At 45.2% G+C, this 10,503-nt stretch overlaps 1 protein-coding gene and 2 non-coding genes across 3 annotated transcripts; all 3 read right to left on the reverse strand.

Moving 5' to 3' along the window:
- Nucleotides 1–322: 322 nt before the first annotated feature.
- On the reverse strand, nt 323–10,085 carry RPL18A (ribosomal protein L18a). Its single transcript, XM_073555438.1, has 5 exons — nt 9,945–10,085; nt 5,125–5,304; nt 1,954–2,083; nt 1,617–1,726; nt 323–468 (listed from the first exon to the last, which is right to left on the reverse strand). Exons 1-5 carry the CDS (start codon nt 9,960–9,962, stop codon nt 376–378), a joined length of 531 nt encoding a protein of 176 aa, XP_073411539.1. The 5' UTR covers nt 9,963–10,085; the 3' UTR covers nt 323–375.
- On the reverse strand, nt 4,829–4,958 carry LOC141059237 (small nucleolar RNA SNORA68). The gene has a single exon (XR_012222403.1). It is a non-coding gene; the product is annotated as a small nucleolar RNA SNORA68 (small nucleolar RNA).
- Nucleotides 9,564–9,694, reverse strand: LOC141059238 (small nucleolar RNA SNORA68). The gene has a single exon (XR_012222404.1). It is a non-coding gene; the product is annotated as a small nucleolar RNA SNORA68 (small nucleolar RNA).
- Nucleotides 10,086–10,503: the final 418 nt, after the last annotated feature.

Genomic DNA, 10,503 nt, shown 5'->3' on the forward strand with positions numbered 1-10,503 from the left:
GTTTCCTGGGGGCGGGTACCTTCTCATGTGCGGTGCTGTCATGGGGAAGGGAAAACAGATTGTGCCAGTCTATGAAGCTATACACACACACTTGCATATTTCTCCTCATAGCTGTATTTAACCCAATGTCAGACTGAACTCATCTATTACATGCGCAATCCCAGGGAATGTGACCAGAAATGAGAGCGAGTGCACACACATGCCTATCTATACGGTTTGGTGACTGATGCACTAGTACATGTGACGTTAAGCAAGCACCAATAAACCGTCGAAGACACTAAAAAAAAAAAAATAAATAAATGTTCAGACTGAAAACTCCACAGACAATTCAAAATAAGTATTTTATTTGACCACAGAACAAAGATTTTGCCTTGCTTAGAAGAAGGTGTTTGGTCTTTTGGTGGTGAAGCGTGGCTTGTGCTGGCGACGCAGAACTCTGTGTGGCAGAGGGAACTTGATCTTGGAGTCCTAAAAAGATTAGAAAACAAATTGAAGTGTTAAGTTTTAAAACAGAAGAACAAAAAAAAAAAAAAAAAAAAAAAAAAAAAAAAAAAACACACAAAATCAAACTTATCCACTGGAAACCTGTGTTACAATGCTACACACAAGCGGACTGAAACACAAGTTTGCCTTTTCATTGTGGTCTTTAAATTCTAGTAATTTAGAGGTTTACCTACTCTTCCTAAAGGTCCAGCTGGCTTTACTTCTGTCTTAGGCCAAGTAGGTCATCACAAGCTACACCAGAGGTAATGTGTGCATGTGCTGAGCCCCAAAGTAGCCAAAACACAAGAAAATTTTCACCTTCAGTATAGACACCCCAAAAGTAGCTGGGACTTGTGATGACGTACCTGGTCTGCACGACTTCAAGTCATTCAACAGGGAAGGCTAAGCCATCTTAACTGATGGGGAGGAGGGCAGCTACACCCTTATGACTTCTCACTACCTTGCAATACAACATTCAGTTTATTTTCTCACTCATACCTACCCAGCAAGAATACATATTGTGAATCTGTCACTGTCTTGGATAACAGGTTGATGGTGGTTTGGAGCCTAAATTTTACTGAAGTTCTTTTTAAGAATGTGCAGAACACAATTACTAGGCTTGCTTATAAATGGTGTAAAGATATCAACCCAAAGCTGCTACACAGATTACATAACAGCCATGTAATCAGTGACAACATAGACCCACATTACTAATTAAAGCACAGCAATCACTATTCAACAAGCCACTGAAGACACAATGATGGAGATTATGTGAATCTGTGAAAGCCTGACTTTGCAGGTGAATATTTTATTTAGACATTTACTAAAGTAAGATACATTGCACATCTAAAACTATTAAAACCCAACATAATCATCTAATGTCAAGCTTCTAAATTAAGGGGGAAACCAGTCGCTGGTCTCAATGGTGATGACTGCCTGACATGAGACTGCAATGCTTTACGTGCACATATTCCACAATGTGGAAACAGCAGAGGACTTAGCATGTGAGTGTATTTCTCATGGACTCTTACAAACTTAAGAAATCCAATAGAAATGCTCAATGGTAAGTGCAATAACAGCATGTTAAACTGCAATCCTATCAGTTCTGTAATGCATGATGACATATTACTTACATGGAACTGCTTGATGGCTGGTCTGCGACACTTGTTGGCAGGAATCACCTCAACTTTCATAATGTGAATGGAGTGGGCACGAGCACGATGGCGTGCACCCATATCACGGTCTAAATGGGTGAAATCAATAGGTCAATAAAATCAAGCTCAACAGAATGAGGGAGAACAAAGTAGATGACCAACAAGTTTGTTAAACATTAGTTTGTATTCTTGAGGCAACACGTTTCCTCTTAATTTAGCACAAAGGACCATCTAAGTTCCGAAGAAAATAGAATCCCAACTTGAAGGCTCATTTTTATATAAAAATCTCTTCCTGCTAGAATACAGAAGTACTTACAACAGAGGGTTACAGCTCCAGCTGTAGTCAGATCTCTGTACTCCCTGTACATGTTGTGTGTTCCACTACGAGAGTCATAGCGCAGCCAGATGCCAAAGTTCTTCACCTTCTGAGGGGATTTCTCAAAAACCTGCAGAAACAGGGCCAAATTAAGTGCTTCGTACAACTTTAGGACTAGGTTACATAGTTACGCAGGTTGAAAAAATAAATCATCCAGCCCTTTTTTAAAAGCTGTTATAGTGTCTGCCATTACTACCTATTGTGGTCAGTATTCCACAGTCTGACTGCTCTAACTGTAAAGAACCCTTTCCTGTTTAGCTGTCACCTTTCTTCCACCTGTAATGAGTGCCCCCTTGTCCTTAGTATGGTCTTTGGAAGGAACAAGGCATGAGCCAGTCCTTTGTACTGGCCACACATTTATACATGTAAATGAGATTCCCTGTGAGTCGTCTTTTTTCTAAGCTAAACAAGCCTAACTTTTCCAACCTCTCATCATATGAGAGACCTTCCACCCCTTGTAATTGAGCTGCCCGTATTTGAACTGATTCTAATTTCTGAATGTCCTTTTTAAAGTGTGGGGCCCAAAACTGGATCCTATATTCTAGATGTGGCCTCACCAGTGATTTATAAAGGGGTAACAATACGTTGGGATCGCAGGATTTTATCTGCTTTTATACATCATAAAATCTGGTTTGCTTTTGCAGCTGCTGCTTGACATTGAGTACTGCTGCTCAGCTTACTAACCAGAATACCTAATTCCTGCTTTTGATCTGTAGTCAAGGTTGAAAATTAAGAATAAAAGGACACTGTCCATCTTTGGACACACATGCTTAAAAATGCATGAAGTTGCAGAAACACATCTTTTTTGCAATCGGGCATTATTAAAAATGTGAAATTGCATTTTAAATTCCCATGATTTTCCAGCGGAAAAATCTAGCGTTTCGCAAGCGTAATTAGCTCGCGGAATGGTAGCGTTTTCCAAGTGATCTGTAGCATCGCTTGGAGAACTGATTGACAGGTTGGTCACACTCTTTAAACAGTGTTTGACGAGTGTGACCAACTTTTTACTATTGAGGCTGCCTATTCAGCATCAGTAGTAAAAAGATCTAATGTATATAAAAAAAAAAAAAAAAAAAAAAAAAAAAAAAAAAAAAAAACACACAAATCGGGTTATATTCACCTTCCGACGTCCCTCACAATGTACCCAGTCCTCCGCGATGATCCCGACTGGTCCCGTTCCCATTGATGCATTGCGGCAGTGACTTGACGTCACGGTCTCGCAAGACTGCTACAGCATCACGAGACGCAACATCAGAAAAGGTCATCGCAATGCATTACTGGGAATGGGAGCTGCCGCGTGTATCGCTGAAGCCTGGGGACGCTACGCGGGATGTCAGAAGGTGAATATAACCCGATTTTTTTTTATTTTAATTCTATTTTTTACAGGAATATGGTAGGCGCCAGACCGCGATACCCATCGGACCGGACCGCCCCCTCCCGTGAGTATAATCTAACGTGTTTTTCTTATCTTTCAGGTTACATCAAGGGCTTATCTACAGCATTACAGAATGCTGTAGATAAGAGCCTGATGTCAATGCCGGCAGCTGATAGTCCAAAAAAAGGGTGACAGATTCCCTTTAAATATGCTGTTGCAATTCTTGCTATTTTCTACTTAAAGGGAATCTGTCACCCCATTTTCAGCCTATCATATGCCAGCACCGCCATCAGGGGCTTATCTACAGCATTCTGTAATGCTGTAGATAAGCCCCTAATGAAACCTGAAAGAAAAACACGTTATATTATACTCAACGGGGGGCGGAGTCTGGTGCGGTGGGTGTCACGGTCCGGCCCGGGGCCTCCCATCTTCACACGATGACATCCTCCTCGCTTCTCCCTCGGCTCCTGCGCAGGCATACTTTATCTGCCCTGTTGAGGGCAGAATAAAGTACTGCACTGCGCAGGCCCCAGGAAAGGTCAGAGAGGTCCAGCGCCTGCGCAGTGCAGTACTTTACTCTGCCCTCAACAGGGCAAATATCGTACACCTGCGTAGGAGCCAAGGGAGAAGCAAGGAGGAGGACATCGTATGAAGATGGGAGGCGCCGGATGGGACGGCAACACCCATCGGACGCCAGGTGAGAGTATAATCTAGCGTGTTTTTCTCATCTTTCAGGTTACATCGGGGGCTTATCTAAAGCATTACAGAATGCTGTAGATAAGCCCATGATGGCAGTGGCCGCAGCTTATAGGGCTAAAATAGGGTGACAGATTCCCTTTAAAAGCAAGGCTGGAGTCACACCAGTGTATGGCATCCGATGAGAGCATGGGAGGCGATATGCTGATGACACTCGGCTCCTGCTGTGCTGTTAGGGTGATCGCCTCACAAGCCACACAACAGGCCCACAAGATACAAGTTGGGGACTCCTTGTTTAGAGTTTGAAGCTTGGAGAGGTTGCAGCTGCAGACATGCACAGGAGACAAAGCATACCAATTTTCTAAGGCCGGGGTCACACTTGCAAATGCAATGAGTGAAACTCGCACGAGTCTGTCACCTCAATACCCGGCATTGCCAACGGCACTCAGGACCAGAGCGTTCAGCTGCATAGAAATACATGCAGCCGCACACTCTAGTCCTGAGTGCCGGGTTATTCTGCATGGCCCAGTGCATTTTTTGACTCAATTTGAAAAAGCCATGGCAAACAATGAGATTTTGCCATAATCTCTGAAATCTACAGCTGTGGCAGGTGAAAGTAGGTTACTTTGGTAAATTGGTCTCAAAAAAAAAAAAAAAGGCCAGGGTATCTGATTTTAAAGCAAAAGCTTTTTCTACAAGTGTGTACAGCTGAAAAATTAACAAGCAGAAAAGGCATTTATAACAATCTATAGGACCTTCAATTTCACTTTCATAGGCACATCAGCTCTTGAAAGGCGACAAGGTACAAACTTACTTTGGGCACACAAGACAAGATTACTATATAAGAAAATAATCTTTGGGTTAAGTGTGCCTCCTCAATTTCTGCCAACACCACCATACTGAACATAAGAGGACAGCACATGGGAAGAAGGAATATGATTATATTACAGGTCAATATTGTATAGAAGCACCATCTTTCAAGGAAGCTGGACATTTAAGTGACATGACCTCAGTATCTCACTAGTGTAGAAACCACTTACTTGTCCACAGTATACAATCTCTCCAGATGCCTTCTTCATTTTCTTGAGTTGAGATACAAAGTACCAGAACCGAGACTTTGCCACAACATGGTTGGGTGCGAAGATTCTCATGCGATAAAGAGGAGGTGCAGGCGTCTTAGCTGTAGGCAAACTGCGCCCAATAACCTTGTACTCCCTTAGCTACAATGAGAAAAAGTCTTATCAAAATAGCATTAGATAGATGGGAAGAAGTCACAAATGATTATTTCTGCTAGGTACTACAACATAAGAGTGATCAAGTTTTGACTATGTGAGGTTCTTCAAGCCTATCTGACTGTAGATTCCTCTGGGTCCAAACTATACTAGGGATCTAGCTGCTAAAAGGCCTTTGATCATCTGTTATCACATCAAATGTCAATGGGAAACCAAGCATTACATAATAGGGGTCAGAGAAGTCTACCATGCTCTAATAGGGAATGTAGGGGAAAGCAAACAAGTAAATAGCAATTAGAAAAAAAATGAACAGATGTCATAAAAAAAAAAAGTTGGCCACTGCTTGCAATTGTAAACTCTGTTAAATTATCCCATTATGATTAAAAAAAGTGGTTGGGATTTACAAGTAGTGAACAGCCCTCAAAGGGACTCAGTCACCTCTGGGACGTATATGACCTATTAATATGGGCATACAGGTAATAGAAATGTTACACTAGTCCTACCTGTATGCCTCATTAGTGGTCTTGTTGAAAAGTTATTTTTAATATTGTTAAAAAAAATTGCACCATATTCCGAGACCCGTAGCGTCCCCATTTTTTGTGATCTCGAGTTGGGTGAGGGCTTATTTTTTGCACACCGAGACGTCGTTTCTAATGATACCACTTTTGTGCAGATATGTTCTTTCGATCGCCCGTTATTGCATTTTAATGCAATGTCACAGCGACCAAAAAAAAAAAACTTAATTCTGGCGGTTTAATTTTTTTTTCTTGCTACGCTGTTTAGCAATTGAGTTAATCCTTTTTTTATTGATCGGGCGATTCTGAACACAGCAATACTTAATGTGTATGTGATTTTTTTAATTGTTTTATTTTGAATGGGGCGATTTAAACTTATTTGATTTTTTTCATATTTTTTTTAAAAAACATTTTGGCATGCTTCAATATCCTCCATGGGAGGCTAGAAGCATCCCATACTTGATTGGCTCTGCTACATATAGGCGATGAGCAGATTGCCTATATGTAGCAAAATTACAGCATTGCTATGAGCACCGACCACTGGGTGGCGCTCATAGCAATGTGGCATCAATAACCATAGAGGTCTCCAGGAGACCTATGGTTGTTATGCCAAAGCGTCGCTGACCCCCGATCACGTGACGGGGGTCAGCGATGCACGCATTTCTGGCCGCGCGGCCGGAAGCGCCGGTTAAATGCGTTTGACAGCGGCGTTTAACGGGTTAATAGGCACAGGTGGATCGCGGGCACATGTCCGCTGTTTAAACCAGCCGACATGTCCCGCCTTTGATGCGGGCTCACTGCCGGAGCCCTCATCAAAGCGGTGGAGACGTCATTGGACTTTAAGGTAATGATTTCCTCCAGGCTCTGAGGCGGAAGAGACTTCTGTTCTTGTCTTCATTATAATACTACCCCCTCCCATGCACATCAATTCTGGCGCTGGAATCCTGCACCCACTCCACAATCTGTGCCTTTTCCTCCCTTCTGTGGGCACTGCACTCAGGGACCTTCTGCGCAGGCGACTTCTGCTCCAGTGACCTCCGGCATGCGCAACGATAAGGTGCTCTCCCCACTTCCTCCCTGCATAGTCATTGCTATGTACACATGGTTCCTAGCGATGACTGTGCAGGGAGGAAGTGCACTCCGAAGATCCATGAATGAAGTGCCCATAGATGGGAGGAAGAGGGAGGTATTGTGGATGGATTGCAGGGTGCAGTATTCCGGAACATATCTGACATCCGGGGGGGGGGGGGGTAGTATTACAATGAAGACAAAGCAGGGATTTCTTAGAGCATGGTTCCCCAACTGGTCAGGTTTTCAGGATTTCCTTAGTATTGCCCAGGTGATAATTGCATCACCTGTACAATACAAGGGAAATCCTGAAAACATGACCTGTTGGTGGGCCTTGAGTTGGGGAACCCTGTCTTAGAGGACCACACGTTCCAGAGCCTGGGAGAAATCATTTCTCAACATCAAGACAGTTAATATGAGGCATACAAGTAGGACTAGTGTAACATTTCCATTATCTGTATGCCCATACGAGACCCAGGGGGTGACAGATTCCCTTTAATAAGGACTTCTTCCAAATCCAGTAATATAACTGAATGAGTAATGCCACCATCTCCACAGATATTGAGGCTGGACTTACACATTAGATGGCCGTTGGCTGCTCTCTCTCTGCTGACTAATCCATGTCCAGGAATACTTGGCTGAGCATTTCCGTTCTCTATGAGAAGGTTGCTGCCAGACAATTCTAACATTATCTCCCAGCTGAACAAAAGGAATGGGGTTATAACCACCCTATCCCTATGCTGGGAAGCCTCGATAAACAAGCTGGTAAGGCCTGTTTCACACTTCTGCTTTTGACCAGTCAAAATCCGCCGTTTTTGCAAAAAAACGGATCCGCCATTTTTAGGGGCGGATCCGTTTTTTTCCGCCATTGACTTGCATTACTGGCGGATCTTGACGGATGGCCATCTGTTGGATCCGTTTTTTGGCGTATCCATCAATTTTTTTGCGTCCGCCGAGATGCCTGGACGGACCATGTAATGTTTTTTTTACTGCAGGATCCGCATTTTTCTACAGCGCATGCCCGGAGGAATGAAGTCAGGAGGAAATTTAACCCTGAAATCATTTCTGGTGGACAGAGTAAAAATCTCTCTCGGGCAGAGATTCCTTTAAAATTCTTGGATCCATCAAAAAAAACGGATCCGGTGGCATCCGTTCACATCACTTAGGGACGGATCCGCTTTCCGCCTTTTTGGCAGATTTATTACTGTTACAAAAAACTGAAGTGTGAAACAGGCCTTAGCCACCACCAAAATTGATAGATTCAGCTGATATTCAAAATACCATTTGGACTTTCATTATTTCACTAGAGAGGCAGCAGTAATGTATGGTCTGTGTGTAAAACACTTGCTGGTCACAGTTTGTTTCCAGCGCAGCTCAGAACTCTCCGCCATCTTGAGAAAGCAGCTGACTGGAAACTACTGCCGACTGTTACCTTCTCTCTTCGGGTACCGTTACACCTATTGACTCACCAGCGATCCCGACCAGCGATATGACGTGGTCAGGATCGCTGGTGCATCGCTAGGTGGTCGCTAGTGAGCTGCCACACAGGCAGATCTCACCAGCGACATCGCTGGGGACAGGGATCGCTACTTACCTGTCAGACGAGGCGATCCTGCATCCTCCCGCCCGGCTCCACGCGTCGCTCGTTGTCACAGCAGGAAGAGCCGCAGGAAGTGGCCGACGAGAAATGATCCAGGAGCTTCTCGCGCGATCAGCGATAACCAGCGGGGGAGCCGGTCGGAGGTAAGTATCACATGCAGCGATATCGCTAGCAATATCGCTGCAACGTCACAAAATCGGTGACTTTACAGCGATATTGCTAGCGATATCGCAGTGTGTAACGGGGGCTTTAGGGTGCAGGCAAATGACCATATAGATGGGAATGAGACTGGAAAGCAGTGCTCAGACAGGCTGGCAGCTTTCCCAACTGAAGGACAGCTGCATACAAATACATGAAGCTATCACACGAGATGGGGGAGCCGCTGGCCAGTCTGTGCACTGCGTTACGATTCCTATGGCCATCTGACTTAACCCTTACTGTATGCCTATGAGAGTCTTGGTCTGAGTCTCACACGTATAACAAGTAGTAACTTCCAGTCCCCCCACCAAACAATGGCGTGATCTGTCCTGCGGTCACTTGGTGCAGGAGAGGGCTGGAGCCGCGCTGGGAACAGAAGATGGCGACAAGTTTGTACTTTACTACACACAGGGAACATACTGATACTATCCAGGCGAGAAATAAAACCAAATATGCTGGGGGGGTACTTTACCATGAGGGTTATTAGCTAGTCAGCTGCTCCTCTGTGACGAGGATAAAGGCCCATACAGCTGGTGCAATAGTTTATAGGACTTGTGTCTGCTCTTAACAGCCTTTAATTCTGCTGACGGAGGGAGATGCCACTCAAAGCCCTGCAGAACGGAAAGCTGCCCATGCAGGTGCCCTGCGGCATGCCACCCTTCCTCTGCCCTGAACCCAGGAGTCATGGCTAGCTTCTAACCAGGACACTGCACGTGAGGAGACCACACAACAGACACTTGGTTCAGTTCCCTTCAGGCACGGCTATAGCCCTCGTTTATCAGCGGATGGGACCCTCGATAGTGGTAGAAATGCCCCTCTGGCCTGTCTGAGAAGACCTAGCATGAAGCGCTCCCAGTGCGTCATAGGGATGTTGGACCTTCTGTATCACTGCCATGAGCACAGCAGCCCACGGTAGGCGACAAGGTCCTGTCCTCTGTGCACAGCAGACAAGCTCGCCGTGGAGGCAGCAGCAGCCAGCTTTGGGTTTGTGTGCACATGGGAGCCCGCACCGAGGGCAGAGGATGCGGCCTGACCCTACAGCCAGCCACGCACTGCGGCCACGCCAGGCCTCCACATGGCAGAGCCTCAGCCGCCATGATGTAGGCCGCAAGAAAGCAGAGCTTCTCCATCCCCAGTAAGCCGTGCCCACCCAGAGCCAGCACACACGGCGCCTTCCGCTAAGCCATCAGGGCGCGCCACCTCCCCAAAAAGTGCCCCCCATGCCCAGAATCCCAGCAGAGGCTTACAGTGCCGGACGCCTTCATGCTGCCTCGATCCCTGCCGCCGAGCGAAAGGAAGTGCCAAGGCCTGCGCGGCGATACGTCACCCTGCTATAGCATTCCTATTGGCTGGCCGTTAAAATACCTCAGCTCCTGATTTGTTAATCTTCCTGTCAGTCATCCTATGTCTGAAGAGGCTCGTGGTGGCGGCTAGGAGCATGGAGGGCGCCGCATAGTGGACTGTTTTAGTATTGACCTCAACTTTATAGCATTTATTAATGCTGCCTGAAACCCCTAAATGAATTATTAGAATCATCATCATCACATTAATATTATGACTATTGTAAGACATTATTTTACTGCAATTATTCATTATTACTATTATCACTGATATTCCTATCCTGTGGGTGTAACTAGAGTCCTTTGGGCCATGGTGTAAAATTTGGACCTATCCCCCTCCGCCCCGCGTGTTTAGTCAGATGTATGGGCCCTTGTAGTGTTCTAAATCCTATAAGGACATATGTGTTGCCCCCCTCTGCCATTATGTAATAATGTCCCCTCTGCTGGTATACAGTACATGTCCCCC

This window comes from Dendrobates tinctorius, unplaced genomic scaffold (genome assembly GCF_039654945.1).
Source record: "Dendrobates tinctorius isolate UK_male_01 unplaced genomic scaffold, ASM3965494v1 ptg000224l, whole genome shotgun sequence".
NCBI lineage: Eukaryota > Metazoa > Chordata > Amphibia > Anura > Dendrobatidae > Dendrobates > Dendrobates tinctorius.